Source organism: Spodoptera frugiperda, chromosome 30, assembly GCF_023101765.2.
Source record: "Spodoptera frugiperda isolate SF20-4 chromosome 30, AGI-APGP_CSIRO_Sfru_2.0, whole genome shotgun sequence".
Lineage (NCBI taxonomy): Eukaryota > Metazoa > Arthropoda > Insecta > Lepidoptera > Noctuidae > Spodoptera > Spodoptera frugiperda.
The window spans coordinates 7,992,091-8,017,089 of record NC_064241.1 but is presented as its reverse complement, the minus strand read 5'-3'; the positions used below and the strand labels follow the sequence as shown (position 1 = coordinate 8,017,089).

General features: G+C 34.6%; 2 protein-coding genes across 23 annotated transcripts in view; one reads left to right on the top strand and one right to left on the bottom strand.

Moving 5' to 3' along the window:
* Nucleotides 1-24,999, top strand: part of LOC118269906 (sex determination protein fruitless) — a 77,190-nt gene that overhangs the window by 11,250 nt on the left and 40,941 nt on the right. For all 22 annotated transcript variants that reach the window (XM_050706813.1, XM_050706812.1, XM_035585280.2 and 19 more), the window contains exons 2-3: nucleotides 22,205-22,233; nucleotides 22,701-22,804. In XM_050706813.1, coding sequence (XP_050562770.1) covers nucleotides 22,786-22,804 — 19 coding nt within the window. In that variant the 5' untranslated portion in view covers nucleotides 22,205-22,233; nucleotides 22,701-22,785. The remainder of the gene's footprint in view (nucleotides 1-22,204; nucleotides 22,234-22,700; nucleotides 22,805-24,999) is intronic.
* LOC126912804 (uncharacterized) overlaps nucleotides 1-24,999 on the bottom strand; it is a 381,241-nt gene that overhangs the window by 350,960 nt on the left and 5,282 nt on the right. The gene's annotated exons all lie outside the window — the stretch shown is intronic.

Here is a 24,999-nt window from a genome sequence, read left to right as displayed (position 1 = left end):
TCGTGGCGAAGCATAGCTCTCCCACACTTGGTAATTTATTTTCTATGTTCCTAGGTGATATGATGTGTATTCATCAGAAACTGCAACAAAGCCACTGCTAATATTTTTGGACCAGATTCAAACAGTTATTTCTTGCTGGTCTAGAACTTGACTAGGTTTTGTAAATGTAGGTAATAAGCGTAAGAGTTTATAGTGAAATTCTATTTAGGTACCGTATTAAAGTAAAAAGTTCTAATAACATTCAGTATCTTTGCTTACATTATCAAAAAACAAATTGAATTTGAAAATATTTCTATATCTTCTGGAAGCGGGATCTATACAAACCGGGACTCGGTAATTCCATTAATGTAAATCCAGATGAGCATTTTCTTACATACTTCGACCTAGTAACCTGAGATCTGGTTGACATTGCGTAAACATTGAAAAATAAACTCAACAATATACAAAACAAAGTCGAAAATCTAATTTCGGCATTTAAATTCTGTGTAACATTAAAAAGAATAATAAAAAAAATCTCGAACGAATTCAATGATGCACCCTCGATATCAAAACGTGAGCTAATAAATGTTAATGGAGGACATTCAAACAAATGAATAGTGATTTAACCTCAGACTTTTAGGAAATGCCTAGGTCTGGCCTAGTTAGGAATGCAGACCGGTAATTAAAATAAATATTTATATAATGAACACCGTTTTGGCCTCATTTAGTAAGCCATCTAGCGGTATCGGTTGCATAACGGCAAAATCAAAGATTTGCTCGAACTTTAAAAATACATATTACCTGTAGAGATCTTGTAGAACGGTACCCTTGGAACAGAATCAGAATCAAACAATTATTTTTTGTTACTGGTCTTTGAAAATTTTTTTTTTCAAAATTATGCTAGCCAGACGTTTCTACCACTCATCTAAACAGTGACTTCTCCCACCTTGGGCGATCTGGTCTTTGGCTAGTAGGTACCTATTGTAAATGAAGGTAATAAGCGTAAGAGTTTATAGTGAAATTCTATTTACGTACCTATTAAAGTAAAAAGTCCTAATAACATTCAGTAGATATCTTTGCTTACATTATCAAAAAACAAATTGAATTTGAAAATATTTCTATATCTACTAGAAGCGGGATCGATGCAAAACGGGACTCGGTAATTCCATTAATGTAAATCCAGATGAGTATTTTCTTACATACTCCGACCTAGTAACCTGAGATCTGGTTGACATTGCGGAAACATTGAAAAATAAACTCAACAATATACAAAACAAAGTTGAAAATCTAATTTCGGCATTCAAATTCTGTGTTACATTAAAAAGAATAATAAAAAAATAAACTCGAACGAATTCAACGATACACCCTCCATATCAAAACGTGAGCTAATAAATGTTAATGGAGGACATTCAAACAAATGAATAGTGATTTAGCCTCAGACTTTTAGGAAATGCCTAGGTCTGGCCTAGTTAGGAATGCAGACCGGTAATTAAAATAAATATTTATATAATGAACACCGTTTTGGCCTCATTTAGTAAGCCATCTAGCGGTATCGGTTGCATAACGGCAAAATCAAAGATTTGCTCGAAATTTAAAAATATATTACCTGTAGAGATCTTGTAGAACGGTACCCTTGGAACAGGATATAATTAGGCATCCGATATACTAAAATATGTTTCTGAATATGTTATGGGAATGGACAGGCACTAGAGAACAGTTAATAGTCGAAACTGTAAATTAGATTAATTATTATGTTATCGGTATATACGACGCGTCGTGTGTCGCGAAATGCTGTTGCATGCTTGCTGTGTTGCATGAACGTGAGCCTCTAGCATGGCTTGAAACTAGTCGAGTTTTCGTCAAACTGTATAAAATTGTAGACCACACTGTACACTATGAATGCATTAAAGTGATTTGATTTGAACAGTTATGTGAGTAAGCAGATAACATAATCATTAATTTAGTATGTCTCACAAAAGTTGTAATAAAATTACTGTAAATTCGATTCGATATTTACATTCACCAATTTAAAAAAATAGATTTATAAGCATAAGTAGTATGTAAGGTATGTGTCGTGAAATAGACTCCATATTTTTTATTGTCAGTGTACGATGCATGTGGACTTCAGACGTCAATGGGGAAATTACAGTTAATAGAGTCTGGGATGTGAAACAAATGACAGGCAATGAATCCACGTGTCGTCGCCAACAGCCCATGGTCAGTGCAGCGAATTATTAATGTACTTGACATAATTACTGGAAGATTTGAAAAAAGTATAAAAAATATGTTATAATACTTCATATTTCTGTTGCTATTTGACTGTTTATGGTATATGGAACTTACAATATGGGTCATTGCTAAAAAATAAATATAAAGTTACATACTTGTTACACATGCTCTTAAATATTCTCCATGCGAGCATGCTTATGAGCGGTATATATTTGCTAATAGTAGGTACCTATGCTAGAATAGTTCTAAGAATGTTATCTGGTAGGTTTAAGTATAACCTCTTTAGACGCGCCTTAAACAAACGCCTTCCACGCGCATCGCAGCATGCTCAAAAATCGAACGCTTATCGATTCGCAAGCATGTAAGAAAGCGCTATTAAGTGACAAGTGCTCAATTGAGGCATGCTTTTATGCTTGAATCTAGCATGTGTAAGAGTAACTTGACATTGGATGTGCGCACCTGTGTTTGCCTGTCTTTTCGGCAACATTTCCATTACTTAAATTCGATGGTAAACTTTGATCATGCATAAATATCATGGAATAAGACCCTCAAATAGCACCATAGAAAAAACGGTTGTCTCGCTACACGTAACACAGGAAATAAGATATCGTCCCACTCGCTTGTAGACTCCCTTTTAGCATGGATCCAATCCTTTCAACATCGACCTAGTACCTACTGAATAAACTGGAACAGAATTTGCGTACTATTTTAAAAGCTAATTATTATTTAGAAATAAAAATACGTTATGTATATGAATAATCATTTCAAACAATCATAATAGCCGAAAGCGAACCCTCAACTTCACCGGCGCAAGAAAAATAATCATGTCGTACGTAACTAGTATCTAATATTCAAGCTATGAAAACCAAAACGCTTAGATTTTTAATCATAATTATATTTATTTAAATCCTCTGAAATTATATTTTTAATACTACCTACTTATAAAATACAACATAAAATTATATTTAAAAATAGGCGCCGACCGACAGTAGCATGGTCGACGCTGCCAGTGGTTAGGGCTCCAGAGACAGAGACCTCCTCAAAATACGTGCCGTTTCAAGGAGCACTACCTTCTGTATTAGGCCCTTGAAGCATCACCCCAGTATACCAGCCTCCTAAAGTGGTTGTCAAGGCTGTGGGGTATTAAACCATTAGCCGACACGACTATCGGCACAATAATAACCGAATCCACATTCCACATGTTGTCAACCTCGTGGCCGAAATAAAATTATTCATAATTATTTAATACTATACATATTTCCATTCTGATGTTGTTGCACACATTTAATCAACAAGTACAACATTAGGCAACTTCTCGGTGACCGTATAACAGCCTCCTATTACATTTATTACGAAGTTTGAAGTAACCCACTCCAGAGTTCTCATACGCTGCGAGTATGTAATGAAATGACAGTAAATATATCTATTAAAAGCATTTCATTCTCTGATTAATTGCAACAGTGATAATTACACGAGTTAATTGGAATATTATTCGTCCAACACTTTAAAAAGTTACTTTATTAATTAATTAAGTAAATGATATTGCGGTAGCTTACACCACAGAGTAACAACAAAATTGAGGATAATAATAATTTATAATTTATTTATCTATTTATGGTTAATTGTCGCATAAAGTATTTTTTGTTAGTGTTTTTGACAGATTTTATAGCTTAGAGTGTCTTTAAATTACTTATTATCGTATAAATTATTTATATAGACGTTAAAATCGTATCGTATCGTCACGCCATTCAATTTCGAAGAGGTAAACAGAGGTTCACATTATGGCACATAATACCATTATACAATGTACACCTACTTTTCACCATTTATGTTTAAATCCTATGTAATAGAAATATACGGAGAAATTTTCGATAAGAATAAAAAAGCCCAGTAATGCTTTGCCCGACTTAGGAATATAATAAACCTTGCCCGACTCAACCAACGAAGCAATCATGTTATAATCTTTCTACATACATATTTATTATCCTGAAATCAATATAATAAACTGTTTTATATTATCTTTTTTACCCATGTTTACACAAGCGTCCATTGCGATCACGATTCATTTGATTCCCGAGTCTGAGGAAGCGTCATTGAGTTTATTGATTTGGGAATTTTCAGAAGCCGCGTGCAGCCTAGATTTGTGAATATTTGATGACATGATAGGGCCGGCTATTACACATACTTACAACACGCCACTTTAAAAGAAATGTTGTTTGCCCTTCGATTCTTTTAGGAAATTTTATTAAGTTCCTTGATAAGCAAAGGTTTGTGATTGCGTTATTTATAATATTAGTAGGTATTGAAATGTATTAACTAATTAAATGTGTACGGAAACAAAATAACTATTGTGAATTATGTTACAATATTTACAACCTAATTTATGTACAACAGAATGAAAAATATCAAAAAGGAATACCTAACCTTATGGTGTGAATATATTACCACTCTACACACTAATTTATACACATCTATCTTCAAAGGCAATGTAAATGTTATTTAAGACAAATATAAACTGCCTCAGAATTATTAAATGGTTACTTAGCCCAGTCCTTACTTCCTTAGCAAATGTTTTCGGTACAAAATCGTTACTAGGGAATAGTATAAGTAACCATTAAATGTCTCGGAGTACGGCAGTTAGTCTAATTAGCAACCGAACATGTAACATATACTGAAACGACAATATACATATATCGGTACCACACAGTGACAAGCTGTGATTGAATAGCTTTATTCTGCTCTCTGGCTTTACAACTTAGTTTACAACTGCACTCAAACCTTCCGAACTGCAACACTTGAGAGGAATCCCGTTTATTTCCCTAGATTTCGTTTGCCGCCAAACTAAATTCACTAAAGTATCTTTAAACGTTGGAAAACATGAAAGTTCTGACATTTTGTACTAGCCGAGGTAAATCGTTGGTTCGTGGTTGCATTTTGCTTCTATCTCTTGTTACAATGTTCAGATAAGCAGTATGCGTACCCACTAGCTACTTGCTTAGATTACATTGCCTTGCATTTTATGACATTGTTTCCGTACGATGTGTATTTCCTTATTTAGATTTTTATTTTAACTCATGTTTATTTGAGTAGTATTGACATCTTCGAATTTAATTAAATGTGAGACAAGGACGTTAGTTTAGTTATCATGTCATTAATCTTGTTTTAGTTTTTGTGGTTTGTGTTGTTGTTTTGGCGTCGTGACATTTTTGACATAATAAATTAGGATGTTTGGACACAATAAAGTAAATGTAACTTTTACTTTGTTTTTAATTCTGCAATAAGGTATTGTTAAAACCATTCGATTTCACTTTAATAGCTAGACTAGTATATTTTATCAAAAAGACTGTGTCAATTAACTCATTCTGTAAATTATAGTAATAGTTTTGTTATGATCTTTAACAATTTGCCCTATTTTCATTATTGCTTTACACGTTGTGTGTCACCGAAAAGAGATTAAGGGTGCTTTTCCACCAGGGATGTGCTATGCAACGTTGTTGTGGATGCGTTTGGCTTCAACCAATTATATTCATTTATACACGTAGCATAGCACTGGTGAAAACGGGTTCAACCACGATATGTTTTTATGCAGAAATATGCGTGCTATAGATGGTCGTGGGTGGTGTAGCTATGTGCAGAGCAGAGTACCTATAGCAGCTACTTTGCGGCGGCGCATCTTCATAGTACATCTTACTCGCACAGCTACATAGCATAGTATCAGTGAAAACGGTCACATAGTTTTACAGCTTAGCTATTACATTCTCGCAGCATAGCTACATAGCACATCTCTGGTAGCAACAACAAAAGCACCTTAAAAGAGGAAAAATAACTTTACTTTTGAGTTAAAAGATGAGCAATAAAAGCAACTGGCATTTAACATGTGAAAGACTACACAAAGAAACTTTGTTCTAAAAATAAACTCAAACAACAGCTACCCATCGATAGAAAGCACGTATGCCTCAGACGTAGCCATCTCGGAAATATTATATTCATTTTCAATAATACTTAGAATATGGGAAACCACTTAACACGGGTAAGGGATTAATAAAATCCTCTTTGTATCTAAAACACGAGTGCCTACTTAGAATATTACTAATAGACATACATATGTATAGTAAAGGAACACATTTACTTAAATTCATCTAAAGAAAATAATGTAACGTTTAGCCTATAGTGCGTAATACGCATTTACAAGGGTAAATAAACTCTTTATATTTTTATGATGTAAGATTGTTTGAACTTACAAAAGATCAATATGATAAAAAATGATTCACCAATTCATGAGGAGTTAAAAGGCTTTTTTAAAGATGGAAAATCATCCAATAGCTTCTCCCACGTTGAGCGAGACGAGATGGGTGTCAGACTCTTAATGACTAAAAACCACACCGTACCTACTCAGCTTACCGTCACCGTACCTACTTTTCGAGCCGGAGCCCCGGTAACCCGCTGGGCAGTTCGCAGCTCCAGGGCCCTAAAAGGCTACCCTAGAATTACCTCTGATCAAAAAATAAATTCCTAAAAACCAAAAAGTGCACATGACATCCTAAAAATGTTCAAGTGTTTCTATTTAGATTTTTTAAGTAATACGATTGTTTGTTGAGGTGTGGCAGACGAATAAACAGTTGTAGGTGCACGCGCGCACGTTCCTGTTAGCTTGGCACCTACCTAATTGTCGAGGTGCCGGCGCTTGCGCTCACAATGGCACGTCCCCACAATCCGGACTGCCCATTGTCAACATGTTCCTCTTTATATTAAACATGTCTATTACCTTTTTAAACATTCTCAACACTGTATAGTTCATAAAGACATGGAAACATTTATAATTATAATTATTAAAAAATAATTTAGAAATTTCGCCTGAGATTCTTAGGAAGCCTTCGGGTCTATTGGTGTCGCTCTGTCACTAGTATCAGCAAAAAGCATGGTACATTTTGATGTAATATGGATTAGAATTATTTATGTAATATACAACTTGTTAACTCTTAACTTGTTCGTCTGAGTAGACTCTGAGATAAAGGCCAAGTAACTTCAATAGGTCTCTTTAAAACTTTTGGTTACATAGTTTCCAATAATCCCTAGAAACGAAAAGTTTACGACACTGTTTTCGTCAGAGCAAAGATTTCAAATGAAACCTCAACTAAAGAAATTATCGGTAACTGGGTAAACAAAAGTTGGAGCCAAGTCAAACCAAGGCGACGTAGCTAATACTTCAAGGGAGCTATCGGCAAATAAGTTAAGCCAGTCCTTAATCGGGGATCTCGTGGAGACTAGGTCGTCTTCAATTGTTCTTACTAAACTTATTTTTGTATTAAGTTACGATTAATTATATTTTTTTTCGTTTACAAGCATAGTTTGAAAGGAGTTTAGGTCAGGTTAGTGGTCGCAATTGTTATCAATGAGGCCTCGAGTAGAACCTCCAGAGTTCTTAAAATGCAAAAACAAACAAATAACCAAAAATAAATCTAGGAAATAGAGACAAATACTTCCATGAATTAATAATACGAGTCCAACCTAGGAACATAACGCAGTTGTTACAGTTTTCCGTTGGGCAACAAAAACTTTCGTCCCAGTACGGGAAACAAAAATGTCTAAAGTTTTGATCGAATTATTACGGAACGGTGTAAAAGGTGAACTAAGCGTAAAAACTAGATAGTTAGCGCAGTTTACACAAACAGGCGGGCTTGTTAACTGTAACTTAACTAGTTAATTTTGTTGTGCGCTGTTAACGTTTGTCACAATCACTACTTCTACCTACGTGGACAACAAATGACAATTCAGCGGCAAACCCCTACGTAAAGGATACCACGAAACAAACTAAATTGCCATCGGTACATACGAATGAAGCTTCGTTAGTAAATTTATTATTTGAAACGAAGTCCAAACTAGCTACAGGAAACAATTTCAGCTTTTACAGTTAGTCACTTTGTAACCGTGCACTAGTTCTTCGTAAATTATATTCTAGTTTTCAGTTTCTGTTGCATCTCAAGTGATAGAGAAGTTTTGTTTGAATCAAACTATAAACAATGATTATTACGTAATAAAGATTTAAATGTGCTAACGTCCTCCTACACCCTCTATTACATGGGACTTATAACACAAATGATGAAAAGTGGGTGTACATTGTACAGTGGCATTACGTGCCGTAATGTGCACCTCTGCCTACCACTTCGGGATGGGTACACTTGGGATAAAAAGCGTGACGATATGACGATGTTCTAACATTGCACTTGTACTGTGAGCAGAATCTTCGAGAACACAGTAGTGGAACAATTCCTTGCATTACAGATATGGAGCATCAGTTAGCAAACATCTATAACCGTCAGTCCGTCACTGATATCTAGAGAGCAACCCGAGACATTTGACAAGCCATTACTTTAGGGCAAATCTCACGTATATACCTATAATAAATAAATGATAAATGATATTTATTTTGCAAATAGGTTACAATGTAACTCTTTTACACGTCAATCTCTTAAATAACTAGATAAGACCGGCATTTCCTATCGGACTACTCTGAGAAAAAATGCCGAAACAAACTCAGAGGTCATAGTCTCTTTTAAAGTCCATACAAAATCAATTAAAGATCTATGTGCCTAATGTAAATAAAACAAAAATTATTAGTACTAATAAAAAGTATTTCCATCGTTTTATTAAGATTGAAATATAGGAGTCAAGGATGCTATTATGTTGGAATTTTACCAAAAGTAAATTTCGAATTCTTTTTAGGATAGGACTCTTCTTAGGAAAGCTACACACTATGAACTTGGCTGCTTCCCAGTTACATACTTATGTATTTCGTACCTAAGTAGTTTATTTACGCATTGCTTGAAACTTGAGCATAAAAAGAATGTAAAGAAATTGTGATAAATGAATGTATTCAACATTTTGGTTATTTTAAAGTAGAGATCCGCCTCGCTTTACTAAGTATGAATGTTTTATTGCCGGACAATGCCGTCTGTTCTCCGTAAAAATATAACTACCTAAATCTGATTGTTTTAAGTGACGACTATTTATTTTTAGTCAGAATTTTATACTACAGTTTCTGCTTAGCTTAGACAAATAGATTATTATGATTAAAATATCTATGACTAAAATACTTAAAACTTAAAAATACCTTAAATAAAAATAAAAGACGCGTCGAAGCGTTTAGTTGGTTTCCATTTATTTTTAAATTCGTATAAGGTATTTTTAAGTTTTAAATATTTAAGTCATAGTTATTATTTAGTATGGTTTAATATAATATTTAGATGAGTAATTGTAATAAATATAGTTCCAGACTTCTTATAAGTAATGGAAATTAAAATATTGCCACTTTCTGGTAAAAAATATGATAAGATTCACTCAAATTTAAACTTATTACAAGTACATTCAGATTATGTTTTACCACACTCGGGGATCATATCCAGCACCTAGTTACTAGTTGAGCTGTCGATCAGTAAACCAATGAGGCAGTCACTAAACACATACATTTGACTAAGCAGATAATATTCTATTTATAATAGTTTTTTTTCTTTATTGTAATACCGTTCTATTTATTATAAACGCATGACCTATTTGCGTATGAATATTGTTTATAGGCAATATGTCATTCCTGAAAGGCTGGGAGTAGAGCCTGCCCTTGACCTAGGGTCGTGCTTCCGCGGCCATAGGATTGAAAAATCAGGTCACCGTCAGCTATTCCTGCCACGCCATATTTTGTGTTCCAATCTAGGCATCCTATTCGAGTTGGTAACCTATTTTAGTGCTCGCGGTGTCGCGGTTACATCAGTGGAACAGTGAAATATTACTCATAGAAGATATTTTTAAATGTACTATTTTGGTTATACGATAGATCGATAAATATCTAAATTAAAACACTTAGTGAAGTGTGTTAATTTAGACATTTGTAGTCAGTTTATATCTACTTAATGCGACGTTTCCTTAATTTATTTGTAACGAAATTCAAATACAAAACAAAATATCCCAATGATAACAATAAAATGGTTTATCGATTTCTTATACTCGTTGTCATCAAAACAAAATAAACTTTATTTTGAAGTGGATATAATTTAAAATAAAAAATCAAACGCAGAGATACGCGGTGACTAGTAACAAGGGGAGAGAAATACAGAGGGGTGGTTTGAAAATTGAAAGTTGTAGGGCAGGGCTGGGGCAATTAGACAGATTACGCCACGGGCCACGAAGGCTCGCGTCCGGCTGGTAATTACACAAATCTAGGTAAATCAACACCAGCTCAATTAAGTACCTGGTTCACTGATAAATGAAAATTTTACTACAATTTTAATTGTTAGGAATAATATATCAATGAAAAACAAGACACTCCCGTTTCTGAGACACAAGGTACACTTAGGATGCGCCCGATAATAATACAAGTAAATTGTATCATATTATTTTTCTAAATTAAATACAAATACTAAAAAGCTACAACTAATTTTACAACAGAAATTGAAATAAATTATAGGTGATTGGTACTATAATATAAACCACTTTAGTATTTCTCAATCTATTAAAATGTGTTAAAATTGCTCAGCAAATAAGTTCCAAGAAATCCTCAATTGAGAGTTGTAGCGTAAGTTAGAAAATTAGGTGAGTCAAACGAAATAGAAAACTGTATAGAAAAGTTCAAATCAAATATTAATTGAGTGTCACGGCCCACTCCTTCGACTTACCTACATTACTTAATAAATCAAGTAATGCAGCTAGAAAGTCTTTAGCTGCGCTTTACCTTTAGAAAGAAAGTCGAGACCTCCACTCACAGGTTTTCATTTCAGTTCAAGTCTGGGGCTGCTTTTGTGACTGCGTTCGCGTTCTCGTGTGTTGTAAAGGTTGCCCTCATGCCACAAGAAAAACATTTCTTTATCTCCGTAATAAGCTTTTATTTCTTTGACGTAACATTTGAGCTTGTTTACGACTTGGTCAAATATAAAATTAAAAGTTATTATCGATTTGTTTTATCTTTTCCGGCCAACTGCGTTTTCCAGTCTGCCACATTTATAAATTGTCTGCATACATCAATGGCCGGTGTTTATACGGCGGGAGCTGTGTATGTGTGAGTGCGGCACGTGTAACGGAGGCTGCTCGCGATTCTGTGCCCCTGGTAGCTCGCTCCCTGCGCTGTAAACGATCTAGTTTGCGAGAACTTTGAAGCGGAAAATTTATCTGACAGTTAAGTGAAGTGTGTACACAGCACATAAATTTTATTGAGAATGGATTGAGGTAGAATTATTGTCTTATCTGACTATCGATTTCTTGTCGTAAAATTAGACGTCAAAACACATTGTTGTAAGTCTCAGGTATATATTAAGTGGTCAAACACTTGTTGCTCAGTATTTTAGTTCACCTTTACAAGATTTTTGTTGGGCATTTAGTTTAGATAAAACTAGACATGTTTCGGTACTTGAACCATATTTCGAAACAAAATCTTTTTACAATTAAAACGGTTATGTTGCAAAACACTTTTATTATTTCATGATTAATTACGTTTCCATGTAGAGGTTAAATAATAACAGGAAATGTGTTTTTCTTAAGCTGCTAACTTTGTATTTGGTTACATACATATTTGTAAAAAGTTGAATTTCACATTTCAACGAAGTAACCTACGTATTTCATATTCATATCGGAATACGTCATTTTTAACACCGTCACGTCTAAGCCAGTCATGTTTCTCGCTATTAATTAACCAGATGAACAGCATCTTCGTCACGTAATCCGCATGTGTAAGATGGCGTCTGCAATCAAGCCTCTTCACTGATGACCGTGAACCGCGGTTACACCGAGCGACAATAAAGCAAGCCAAATTAGCGGGACCGCTACGCCTCGCTACGAGCGCTCGTAGCAACTTCGTAGAACTCAAACATGTGTATAACGCCACATTGAAAGCGAAATGCGCTCTTAGTATGTTGTGATAAGTTCGTAATTTGATTAAACTAGCTACCGTAGCACCGCCACCGGTGAGTTACAGGCATAATTGACAAGCTTGATTGGCATTTCGATTGATGTTGTGGAGTGATGCTATGGGAATATTCTTTCATCGCCGATGTGTTCACATTATAAAAAATCAATGACATGACTGAACATGGATAAAGAATATACTAGTAATACTACTTCTGTAGAAAATTGATCCGCATTTTATTTCAAGAACATCAGTTACATCACGGCTATTTTCAGTCGGTCAGGCAGCGATTTGTTGGCCTAGTATTAGAATTGGGTTATTTATGTAACCTAAAGCTCATAATTTCGATGGTTTGGATGGTAAAAAAAAATCTGGAAAAGCCGCTTCGTTGTCTACCCTAGTGTAGTGAAAGTGCCCTAATAGAAACTATTAGGGCACTATGCTAATAGAAACTATTAGGGCACTTTGAATTCTTAAAAACTATGCGACAACATAGCCTTTCTACCCCTTTGTAAAATAGCAACTTCGGCTAGGGTATCACTAGGGGAAACACAATGTTAAATTATTTAAGCGTTTTTTACGTTACATACTCATTGCTACTGCTTAGTTCGACAGTAGAAAAGGTTGCTACATAGGATTTAGAAGCAAAGTTGAAATATCATTAGAACTTAAGACGGGATATTTACCATGTTTATTAATGTCTATGAGTTTCCTATATTTCGGCACTGTTGCAAGCGCCATGAACATCGGTATTTAAATAAAGTGCGTACTTTGTTCCACGAACAGATCAAAAATAGAAGGGTTTGCCTTCTTACTCATGCAAACTGTAAACGAATTAATCAATCAATAATGAGTTTTAATAATTCACAAATAGAATCCAAAGTTGCAATCTTCACAGTGATGTAACAATCGTTGATGGACTTAATAGGACCGATTACCGTACATGTTTGTCGAGTAACCACCGTATAATGGTTGATCTAGTCTGAAATAATTGTTCAGCCAATGTAATTGTAGCTGTGAAACTCCTTTTGCTTAGAATTAAAATAATTACACCGTATTACGTAAGACGTATGTAGTACGTGGCGTATGTTACTAATTCATTGGTCTAGTTAGTAATAGCTCACTGTCTAATTAGCCTTGTGTACTTGATGGTGTCATGGTGGCCCGAAGGTGTTTGCTTTTCAAACGTAAGGGGTGGATTTCAAACCTTGCAAGTACCCATGTAACTTTTTCAAGTTTTTTCTTCTTTCTTTTTTTCTTCTGCTGCCTCGTTGGTCGAGTGGTCGCAAGTGCAACTGCCGAACAAGGGGTCTCGGGTTCGATTCCCGGGTCGGGCAAAGTATTACTGGGATTCTTTTAATTTTCGATGTGATCTTCTTTCTAAATTTATTTTAGATTAATTTACGTTCACATAGCAAGCGTTGGACGCGCGTTTTGATAACGCGCTCTTGTATTTAGTTGATATGCATTTTACATACATGTAATGCATAATAATGTCACATGTGTAGAAAAATGTATGTAGTTGTAAGCGCAAGCTGTTATGATAACGCGCGCTTAATTGTAAAAAGGCTTCATCGTAAGGAAATCTAGACATATTTGAAATATCTTTACTTTTTTTTTCTTCTCCTCTAATAATAAATCTTCTGATTTATTTCGTTACGGGATATCCATGATAGTCATACATGACCCTGGGACTTCAGTGTAGAACCTGGTTTAAAGGAGTTGCAGCAGTTTTGAAAGGTTGTGGCAGACTTGTCCCATTAAAAAAACATGTTTTGCAATATTAAAAATTTTAAGTCTAAAATCAACCAACCCACTTAGGCAGGCGTTGTCATAAATGCTCATTTTTCATGCGAGTATGAAGCTGGTACCAATTGATATTTAGTCAAACGACTGCAAATCAAATATGATATTCAATTTTGTAAATGTGTCCAAGTTTTAAAAGTAACCATCATTCCTGGTAGTTTGCGTAGTACATATAGTATATGCACTTACGAGAGTCGTTACACTTTTATATGACGAAACTAAAAATATAGTAACATCTCAACTGTTACATTGTGTAAAATACTTTCATATCGCATTTATGGTTGGTACTCACTATGACTATGACTCCAACCTATTTGGAAAAATGCCAGAGAGAAAAAATAGAGATTAAGATTTAGTATCAAGAAAAGTAGTACCTGAAAAGTTGAGTATGAGTCGGTTTACTTTTGAAAAGTCAAGCTCAACTGCTGATTTCTTGAATCGTGGCCAACTTTACATTTACAATATTTATGTACGTGTCTCAAATATAAGAAATATACTGCTTGCTGTATTGTAAAAATGCATTCGAGTCTCTGTTGTCGCAACAAAATAATTTAGAAATGTAGGTAAGGAAATTATTCCAACACCCTGACATTGTCTTAAAAATTCTCAGTAGTAGCACAGAGTCTGGATTGAGCCCAGTATATGGCAATAGGCTCACCCCCTATTACATGGGACTTATAACACAAATGGTGAAAAGTGGGTGTACATTGTATAGCATCATTACATGACGTAATGGGCATCACTGCCTACCCCTTCGGGGATAAAAAGGCGTGACGTTGCATTGCGTGTCTTAAAAATATTTCAGAAAAAGTGGACATGGCAATTAAAAACTTAATTATAATGTGAAATTCTCGTTACATTCTATTGAAACAGAAGCCTCGGTCGCTTTAGTGTAATAATTTTAACTAACAATTAGAACAATGGAGTCTGGACAAACAATAATACGATGTTGTGTTTTACCACGTTTCCGTTTACTTATACTTGTACTCATATGTAGGTACTAAAGCTTAGTCGTAAAGTCGTCGTAACCATTCTCAAACATCGCAGAATTTAATGTAACCACTTAATGAAAAACGTAGCAAAGACGAGCACATAACACTTGACAACTCCGTTTCTCAGAGAGCACATAAAACCTTTCAGTCGTCATATAAACTACTACGACAACGCTTACACAATGGGTCTGACGAAAATGGCTCATAGACTACTTAAAATGCTGATGTTCAGTTGAATGCAGTGAAAACTCCTAACCTGTTAGGTAGAGTGGAACAAAAGTGATATAGTATTTTATGGTATAAGCCGGTAAACGATCAGACGGATCACCTGATAGTAAGCAATCGCCACCGCCCATGGACACCCAATACACCAGAGGCGTTACAAGTGCGTTGCCGGTCTTTTGAGGATTAGGAATTTAAGGGTTGCTAGGGAATCGGGGATCGGGAAGGAGAATAAGTCCTCCAGTAAGACAACGCAAACGTGGTTTCACGTCGGTTTTCTGTGAGGTCGTGGTATCACTCCTGTCGAGCCGGGCCATTCGTGCCGAAGCATGGCTCTCCCACACTTATGTAGTGACATAAAATAATTAAGTGCATATAGAAACCACCATGTAGATTTGACAACCGGCTGATCTGGAAGACATTGGGAGAAGTCTGTCTTCCGTAGGGGACAAATGGTAATTGACATGATGATGATGATGATAATGAGGGGTGATTATGTCCGAAAGACCTCACACAAAAATTCTTTAAGTAAAAAAAAATATATATGAGAACTACTTTATGCAGCCCTTTGATTAATAACACGCGTAACACTATATCATGAATAAACAAAATAATACTAACACAAAATATCTAAACTTTCTTTGATTTGATTGAATAAAATCGTTTGCGGTCTGTTGTGTAGTAAACAAACTGGGTCCATGATTGGTGTCCATTGTCTCTTCGGTTCGTGCGCCGGTCAATTTATTCCATTGTTACAAATATACGCATTGTAAAGGGATAGCGAGTGCAAAGTTGAAATTTATATCTAACGTAGGATGTGATCTGATTAAAGGAGGATTGATTTATAAATAGCAAGCAAATTAAGAGACCAAAGCAAATAAAATCATGGAGATAGTTATGATAGGATAGAAGTAACTAAAATTAGGATCGATTTTGATTTCAGTGACTATCAAAACTTAAAATATTTGCATAGGCACGTAAAACGACTGTTTTACGACGAGTTTCCAGGTCCCACGAGGACTCTATGATTTAATTTGATAAAATGGCTTAAATATAAGCAGCGTGCATGCTGGTAATCACGTATACTGCTTATGACTACTACCTCGAACAGTTACGATTTAGACCTCAACCAGTGTTATTGACAAACATTTAGAGATTTTTTTTTCTAATTGTCAAGTATTTTAGGCACACACATACTGTAAAAACTGAAGTACGTATCTTAAGCTGTATACCCAACGAAGCACTTAAAAAGATAACTGACAATCGTAACTCAAAACTCTTTTGAATTAATTACATACATTGAGTAAAACAGATTGCACGGTTGGCGCGGTGCCTGGGCAACTGGCTGCCGTGCAACGTGTACCGGGTTCGATTCCCGCACGGAGCAACTCTTTGTGTGATCCACAAATTGTTGTTTCGGGTCTGGGTGTCATGTGCATGTGAAATTGTATGTTTGTAAACGCACCCACGACACAGGAGAAAATCCTAATGTGGGGCAACGATTTTAAAGAAAAAAAAAATGATTAAATGAACTTTATAATAGAAACTACGGTCTTGGACGTCACTTGATCTTCCCATTAATTTGGTCTAAAATGTAAAGTACTCACAAAACAATTAATCTAACATTTTATAACATCTCAATATTAATTCGTAGATTTATTAGCTACCTTAATACTACAGAAAGGAAGAGCAAACCTTACAAATTCTTATATTTTTTAAGTTTTAAAGGTACACAAAGTGAGGGTGTAAAGTGTAATGAATCGTTCCTCGTTACTTGCGGAGTGTGGACACGGCCCATGCACACGTGATGAAAATAACAATTTTACATTACCAAGCCAGTTGGTTGTTTTAATTGACAATATAGCTACATCGCACGCATTCATCAACGCAATTGCAAATAACAGTGTTTTATTCAGTGTAATTAAACTAATTTGCTGATATTTTTTATATCTTTTGTTTATTTGTTGCCGGCAATTTTAAAACTCATACCTGTATTTCAACCTTTTATATGTGTGTAAGAGTTGGACATGATTTTACTGTCGTTTGCTGAAATTCGTGTGATTGCAATATGAGATTTTGGTCACTTGGTTGCTTCTTACGCCCAAGCTCTTAATCAATAAATGATCAATCAATATCGAGGTTTTAATTGACATTCGGATGCACCCTCGGGTTTCTAAAAAGTAATTTTCCACTACAAATAGACTACCTTGTGATTATAATAGAAATCTTCCTTCAATTGAAGGGTTTGATATGTATTGACATTTTCCGATATTGTGGTGAAACGTGCACAGAATCACAATAATAATGTTGTATCCGACATGACCTTTACTGGAACATTCTTCACCACATACCTCTTGACAATAGTTTACCAGTCACTAGACAATAACTAATAGTCTAATACACCTCTCAATCTTCGAAACGTTAACTGTGATAAGTCAGGAGGTGGCTGTACTAATCAAGTCTAATTTTCAAACTAAAAATTAAAACACGAAAAAAGATTTCATCTTAATTTTTCAGACCTGGTGATAAAACCCAAAATCTCGCAGTAGCACGCAGTAACCGTAGTTGTTAGTTTGTTACTACTCCACTCTATAATACAAAAAATAGTTCGTCGGTAGCTACATACAATCACCAAGTTTGGCACAGTGCACGCGTAGCACTAGTATTATGTATTCAATGTAAAAAAGGACAACAACTGCATACATGCATCTAATATTTAAAACCTGGATATGTTATTCTATGGGCAACACATTTGAATTATTCAATGTTTACTAAATAACATTCATATAAAAGGCAAAAATTGCTAAATTACTTTATGTAACGGCTCCCATAATACCGTAGTTAATTACAGATAAGTAATGAAAAATGTTAGTGTTTTAGGGTCTAAATCACAAAATAATTTTGACCTCAAGTACTATTCAGCAATACTAAGTCCCTACTATTTTAAAATTCCAATCAACCGCACTCCGATATTGAACAACAATTCAATAAAGTATCATCCCACTGCAAGATTTGAGGCAGCCAGCAATATGCAGAACACAGATTTAGTATTCCAGTTATTGTCAACGAAAACAAATCCTATGTTACACAAACAGTGCCCATGGTACAGACAGATGTTTCTTTGTTATGCAAATGCATGTATATGTCCCCTCGACTGATGGCGGGCTCTGTCCGTCGTACCGCTGAAGGCTATGGCTCCGATACCTGTAACGCGCTACAAGCTAAATGGTCAATTATGTGACTAAACTGACCACAGGTATCCAAACACAAAGGCTTGTACGAATTCGCTTCCGAGTTCAATCTATTGTTCGACTTATTCAGTTCAGTTATTACGTACTGTTAGGTAAATGTATTCGTTTCTCAATATAATTTAGTTTTCTTATCTTTACGTTCATTTTGTGTAACCGGTTCTTGCTAAATTTGCGAACAGATATTGACTAGAGTTTTGTGAGTTCGTTAGAGGTTGTATAGCATGTGGTATTGGTAATTTAATTCACTATTAGCACTCTTAATTGGATAGATCCAATTAAGAGTGCTAATATAACTTTTTCAGTTTTAGGTAGACCTAAAACTGAAAAATAAACTTCAATGCAAATAAATTGTTATTACTAACTAACTAATACTGTAGCTGGCAATGAGCAAACCGCTAAACACTAGCACAAAAATGTATGAGTGTTGCAATCAATTATTCCCAAACAAAAGCCAACACTCGAGGCCGCCAAGTAACTGAATGTAATTTATTTCCTTAAAAACGAAAATCTTTTACACGTCTTACTTGAAAAATAAGGAGAGCGAGCCATTTGTCTTGTCTTGATTGAAATAAAATACATTCGTAATTTGTGACGCGTCGTTTAAAATGAAGTTAAGCTTGCATGTCACGGAGACACATTTCCTTCCATTTAATTAAGAGGACGGAAAAAGAGTGGCTTGTGAAGTTATGTGCATATAGTTTTCTGGCGTAATACATACCAGGGTTGTGTAAGGTTTAATTACTAGTCGGATAGAACATGTTGTACCATCTGTATAATATAAGTAATTTACATACTACCACACTCAGAGACATTTACTGATTACTTACTTATATTAGTTATGATTTTGTTCCGAAAACAATTGTTAAGAACTGGGTAAAGTAACCATTAATTGACTCTGCGTACGGCTATTAGATACTTAAGATTTACCTCCTTGATCGAATGAATTAGTCTTAACACTGAGGACCAAAATTGTTGTAGTTAATTAAAATATTATTGGTATTTTATCATAACAATCAATAGTTGAACCAAGAGAAGTATTGCCCCAGCGGTACTTGAAAAATTCTTCGTGAAATGTTTATTAAATTATATTACCTGAATATCAAAAAAAAACAGTCGTATCTAGTATTGCTGTGAGGTAAGTAAGTATGGGTACTATACATGTGTACATACTATGAGTAGTATATTCGTATTATAATTTAGCACCTAATTTGAATGTTAATATAATCGATATTCACTTATTCAAATAAACAATTGATCGGACAGCATAAGCGATCACAAGGGTATGTTAATAGCAGGAAAATTAATTTATCCAGGTATATTGGTGTGCAATACAATCTGTGTTATACGTAATACAACGGCATTTGCCCCGGGTAGCATGCATCCTGTGACATGCAAATCTTGGTGATAGTATTAAATCGGATAGTCGGAAGTGTGCAGGCGACTCGATACTGTTAAATTGATGTAACAAGCTAGGGTACGTGGGATGAATGGTGATACCATCCTACATACACTGGTCATCGCAGCTTTGTTAATTGTATTGCGATCTCCTTTGTAGCGTGACTGCGATTGCGACAAACGAACTGGCGTCGGCACTTCGTTACACACATTATTTTATTAGCTCATTGCTTTGTTTAACGCATGCTGATGGACTACTGAAACTAGTTTGGGGTTCATTGAAGTTAGACAAAGGAATTGGAAAGAAGTATGGACAATTTATAGCTTCGTAGTTGGAAAATCAATTAAAAGTTATTTCTGTCTTTAATAGTAATAGGTACTATTGTAGGAATTAAGATTAAGATGATAGCAAATTAGATTAGGATAATAATATCGTGCCTGTGCCCTGCATTCATACAACGGAGTGAAACCGCCTATAAAAAAACTGCATTTAAAAACAGGTTAGAAGGCTCTCGAAAAATAAAAGAATTTTGAAAATCAGTCCACTGTTGGTTCGAATAAATAAAAAAAAACAAACATCCGAATTTAGTACCTCCTCCTTTTTTTTAAGTCGGTAAAAAGTAATTCATAAAGTACCTAAATTATTTTGAATTTTTAGATCCACATGCAATTATTTTAAAAAAAGAAAATCATTTTCCATTGTTGTCAAATAAAAGAAGAACGGTTTTTCTGTTTACTCACAAATTCAGAAAAAAAAACTCTTAACAAGTTTAATCAACGCTAAATTGTTTTGTAGGTTGGAATCCTTCTAAAATAAGGTACCTTAAGAAGACAAATACATGGTAAAGGCGTTATTATTTACTGGAAGAAAACTTTATTTATGTTACCTTCATCACTCAATACAATCTGACGAATGGGTATCTATCGTTTAATATAAACATAAGTACATTTGTATTCACTGGCTTTCTGTAATGCAAGGTAAATTGTCCAGTTTCATACTCGAACACGGGTATTTTGAAATCGCAATTGAAATTCGGATTTACACCAATCTCCGATAATCCGTTTATATTCTTAACACCAATTTCATTTTTTGTTTATAAAAATAATTTTATAAATGTGAAATTGATTTGTTTTGTATTCACACATAAAGCTATTTTACCATAGGAAACTCCAATGTGAGGATGTGTTAGGGAAAAATAAAATTGAAGAAAAATTTGTGCCATAGACTCCTATGGCGTTAATATTTTTATAAACTTTCTTATGTTAATGTAAACGTATACACATTTTCTCATAAATAAGAAAATGTATGTAAAAGAACCTTTTCTCTAAACTGTTTTATTAAATACCTGTGTTCCACCATTACCCTAATTTATAAAATTACTTACTGATATAATAAAGAAATATGCTCATATTTATAGGTAAAATACAACAAAAATATCATTACTTGCTTTACTCGGTCTTTGATCTTGATAATGTAAAAGTATACAGCTTAATTGGTACCTAAGTACATGACTTGATATTCTAAGAGATAGGTATATACCTAGATGGCTAGAAAGCCCACCTACGCACTACTTAGGTCCTTTTGTGCAATGTGTCAATCTTTCACAGCTCCATAAGAGACCATTCTATCAATAGTTTTAAAAACAGGACACAGACAAAAGCATTATGATGCCCTTTGTTGTATGATATGTACACCTATATTGATGGTGATAGTTCGGTTCTTTATATATGGGTGACAGTAATGTTGCTATACCCGAAATCTAAAAATAGTTGTAGAATTCATTCAAATCTTTTTCTTCTCCTCTAATAATATCTTCTGATTTATTTCGTTGCGGGATGCAAGACAGTCATTCATGTCCCTGAGACGCACCGGACTTCAGTGTTCCGGTGTTTTCATAGTTGTATCTACTGTAGATCCTGGCTTACAGGAGTTGCAGCGGTATGGGAGGTTGTGGCAGGCTTGTCTCATTGAGAAAAAATACACATCCTACATGAGGGAATGCCAAATCTCCACGTTTGATTGGCAGATTGGACATCGAAGTTTAAAAAGTGGTTCATCACGCTGCTATCCTCCCTCTCTATCAAATGCGTAGTTCCTTAATCGGCTCTTATTACGACATCTGCAAAAACCTTGGAATAGTGATAACAAGTATAGATATTTATACTCTGCCGTTATCTAGATATATTATTATGATTGTCCTTCAATAGAATAGTTCAAATAGATTACAGACTTAAATAAACAATAAACTAAATTATTGTAGATTTGTATAGCGAATAAACTAATAAAATTAATCTATTCTTACTCCTACAGCAAAACCCTCTCCCAGCAAATACCCTCCCTTAATCACATAAAACCCTTTGCATCCAAACAAATAAATGCGTTTATTGTATAAAAACATTACTAGTGCAGTTTTATTTACAAAACTTTGTTTTTGTTTCAGATAAACAACGAGGAAACTTCATTGCAAACGTACGGAATGAATAATACCTACAACATTCAAACACGAAACACTATCAACTAGATTTCGTTAGCCTAACAAAACCATACTAAAGCACACAAAACTACTTTTCATTCAAACTATGCGGAAACATAGCAAACAAACGCCGCCTTCAACTTTAAGCACGGACTTTACGTCATAGGAGGGAAACTCCGACACGTAAGCCTACATACACAGCAGAAGCCACACTGTCTTACATCAACATCACACTTACACACACAGCCAACTGTGCATATAAATACCCCGCACACCGATTTCATTTCATCCTCGTGTGAGTTAAACGAGAGCTCTTTAGCTGGCATGCTTGCCTAGTACCCGGTGTAACGAAGAGGTGGCACAATTGCGCCAAGTGCCACTCATATCGGTTACGTTGAACGCAACCCACACATACACACTGCTTAATTCATGACACTTGAATGAGTACTTCGCAAATTCACAGGGTAATTAGCCGGCATACCAAAATTAATAAGCCCGCATCCAACGTAAATCGGTGCTGATTGGTTGCGAACACTGAAGAGGGACGGATGAATTTAACTACCAAGGGTAAGCTACGATACTGTTTACTATAATATAAACAGAGCAAGAGTTATCAATTTGTAATATTCTTATCAGTATTGATAAAATTGGTACCTCTACACTTTTTGTTAGAATACAAAATTAATTACACTTTTCTGGTAAAGTGCTTTCAAACTAAATACGTTACCGTATTTCAGGCTTTTAAGTCGTACCAATTTTAAACAATAATTTTATATTAATTAAAAAGATTAATATTTATGTACGTCGCCAAAAATATAAGGTCCAATTTTATATTCTCTTTGTACTGAAATTGTAATAATCTTAACACGACCTGAATCTTAATCTGCCCCATTTTATTGAAGAGGGTAATTCTAACCAATTATTACTAAACCAAAAAAGTATTTCTAACATTATATTTACATATAATTTTCAAAGATACTCTGTTAAAATTCTTATCGTATATATGATGCAGGAATACAAAAAGTTCCCAATGTTACTTACTTTGCCCAACTCAATGATCAAACCCGAGATTTCCTAATGAGAAAAGAGAGACCCAGATTAAAACAAATGGACACGTTACTATTTGTATTGTATTTTGAATAAGAAATTGCAACAAACCCTACAGGATTTATTATGTCGACAATGTCTACTCAACTAAGAGTTCACTTTTAGTTGCGGTTGTAATCCAACTACTTACACTTTTACTGAAATATAATTATTAACAGAGGTACCTAATTATGAAAGTTCACGGAAAGGAGAATAATAACATAATAATTATTCCTTGTGTAAAACCCTTTTTTGATCTCTGTTGGTAGTAAGATTGAGAAAATATTTCTCTCAAAAATTAGATTTGTGTTCAGACACAAATTTAATTTTTCAGCTTCAGCTACAGAGCTTATAATAAATATCTTGTAATTGGTTGACATTTGGTAAAAGTCTTCTAGTTTGTATTAGAAATTATATATTTTCAGTTGTGTCCGGCAAAATGTTACTAGAACTACGTTCATACTTGACTGTAGTTTTATAGTTTTTTTTTGGTACGTTTTGTATTGTAAAGTATTTCTCTGAATATTACACTATCTCAAAAATCCTCATGACTATTGCATCACTTTTTTTAAAGAAACTTTTTACCTCATTCCTTATTCCCATTCTTTTGAGCAATTCTTCCTCAAAATTTACATTCAACTACACACGTAGTGACAAGATCGTTGTCCACTTGGTCCCAAGAAAAGCAATGTTCAAAGAAAAATTCATAACAGGAAAAATCCTCGTGATCACTGCATACTTCTTGCCTTTCCTTATAGTAGGTAGGTATACAAAAACATTCACTTGGCAGAAAATGAGGTATGTTCATGCTGTGTGCTATGAATAATTTATTAAGAACAGCATTTGTATCATGGCAAAGCTTTACTGTAGTAAAATGTAAAATACAAGAAAAACCGCTAGCATCCGTGTTAAGATTCTTACAATTGCGGGGCCCTTTAAAACTTAAACAGGTAAGTATGTAGGATGTACAATTTAATATTTATTTAGTGTCTATTTTATAGTGTTATGTATGGACGGAAGCACATCAACCTACACAAATTCTTAAATAGATTTTCGACTGTATTACAAAAGAATAAAGTTGAGATTCAATCAGAAAAATTCAAAGTTTAGAGTAGGTTGACATGTTGATGTTATACGCACACGTGCTCATACTAACCTTTATTATTTTTTACAGGATGCTGCTAGCGTATCATCAAAGTGCGAAGCGAATTACTCTTTGACACACTCGGACATTTCATTTTTACATTTCCTACGTAGTTATCATAACATGTGGTTAAAATAGAAACATCGACTAAACTAGTTCACATACGTAAGGTACTACATATCAGTTATTTCCATCAAACATTATTCTATGTATGAAATATATAGATGATATCTAGGATTTACATTGTTCTACTAATGTAGTCCCTTACAACCGAAATTAATAACTATCTCGATCAGAATTCTGTGGGTAACGATCGATTTTGGACCACACAACTAAAGGAGACAAATATTAAGTACCTACATAAAAAGGTTTTTTTATGTCAAACGGGCATTTTATGGTCATCAAGGACGTAGTACTTGAGGAAGGGGGTTAATTATTCACCCAAGATGTTTTCTTTATCTAAATAAGTAATACACCTTTATCCAACTAATATAGGTTGATAGCCAACTAAGATAGGTTTGTTATTTACCTA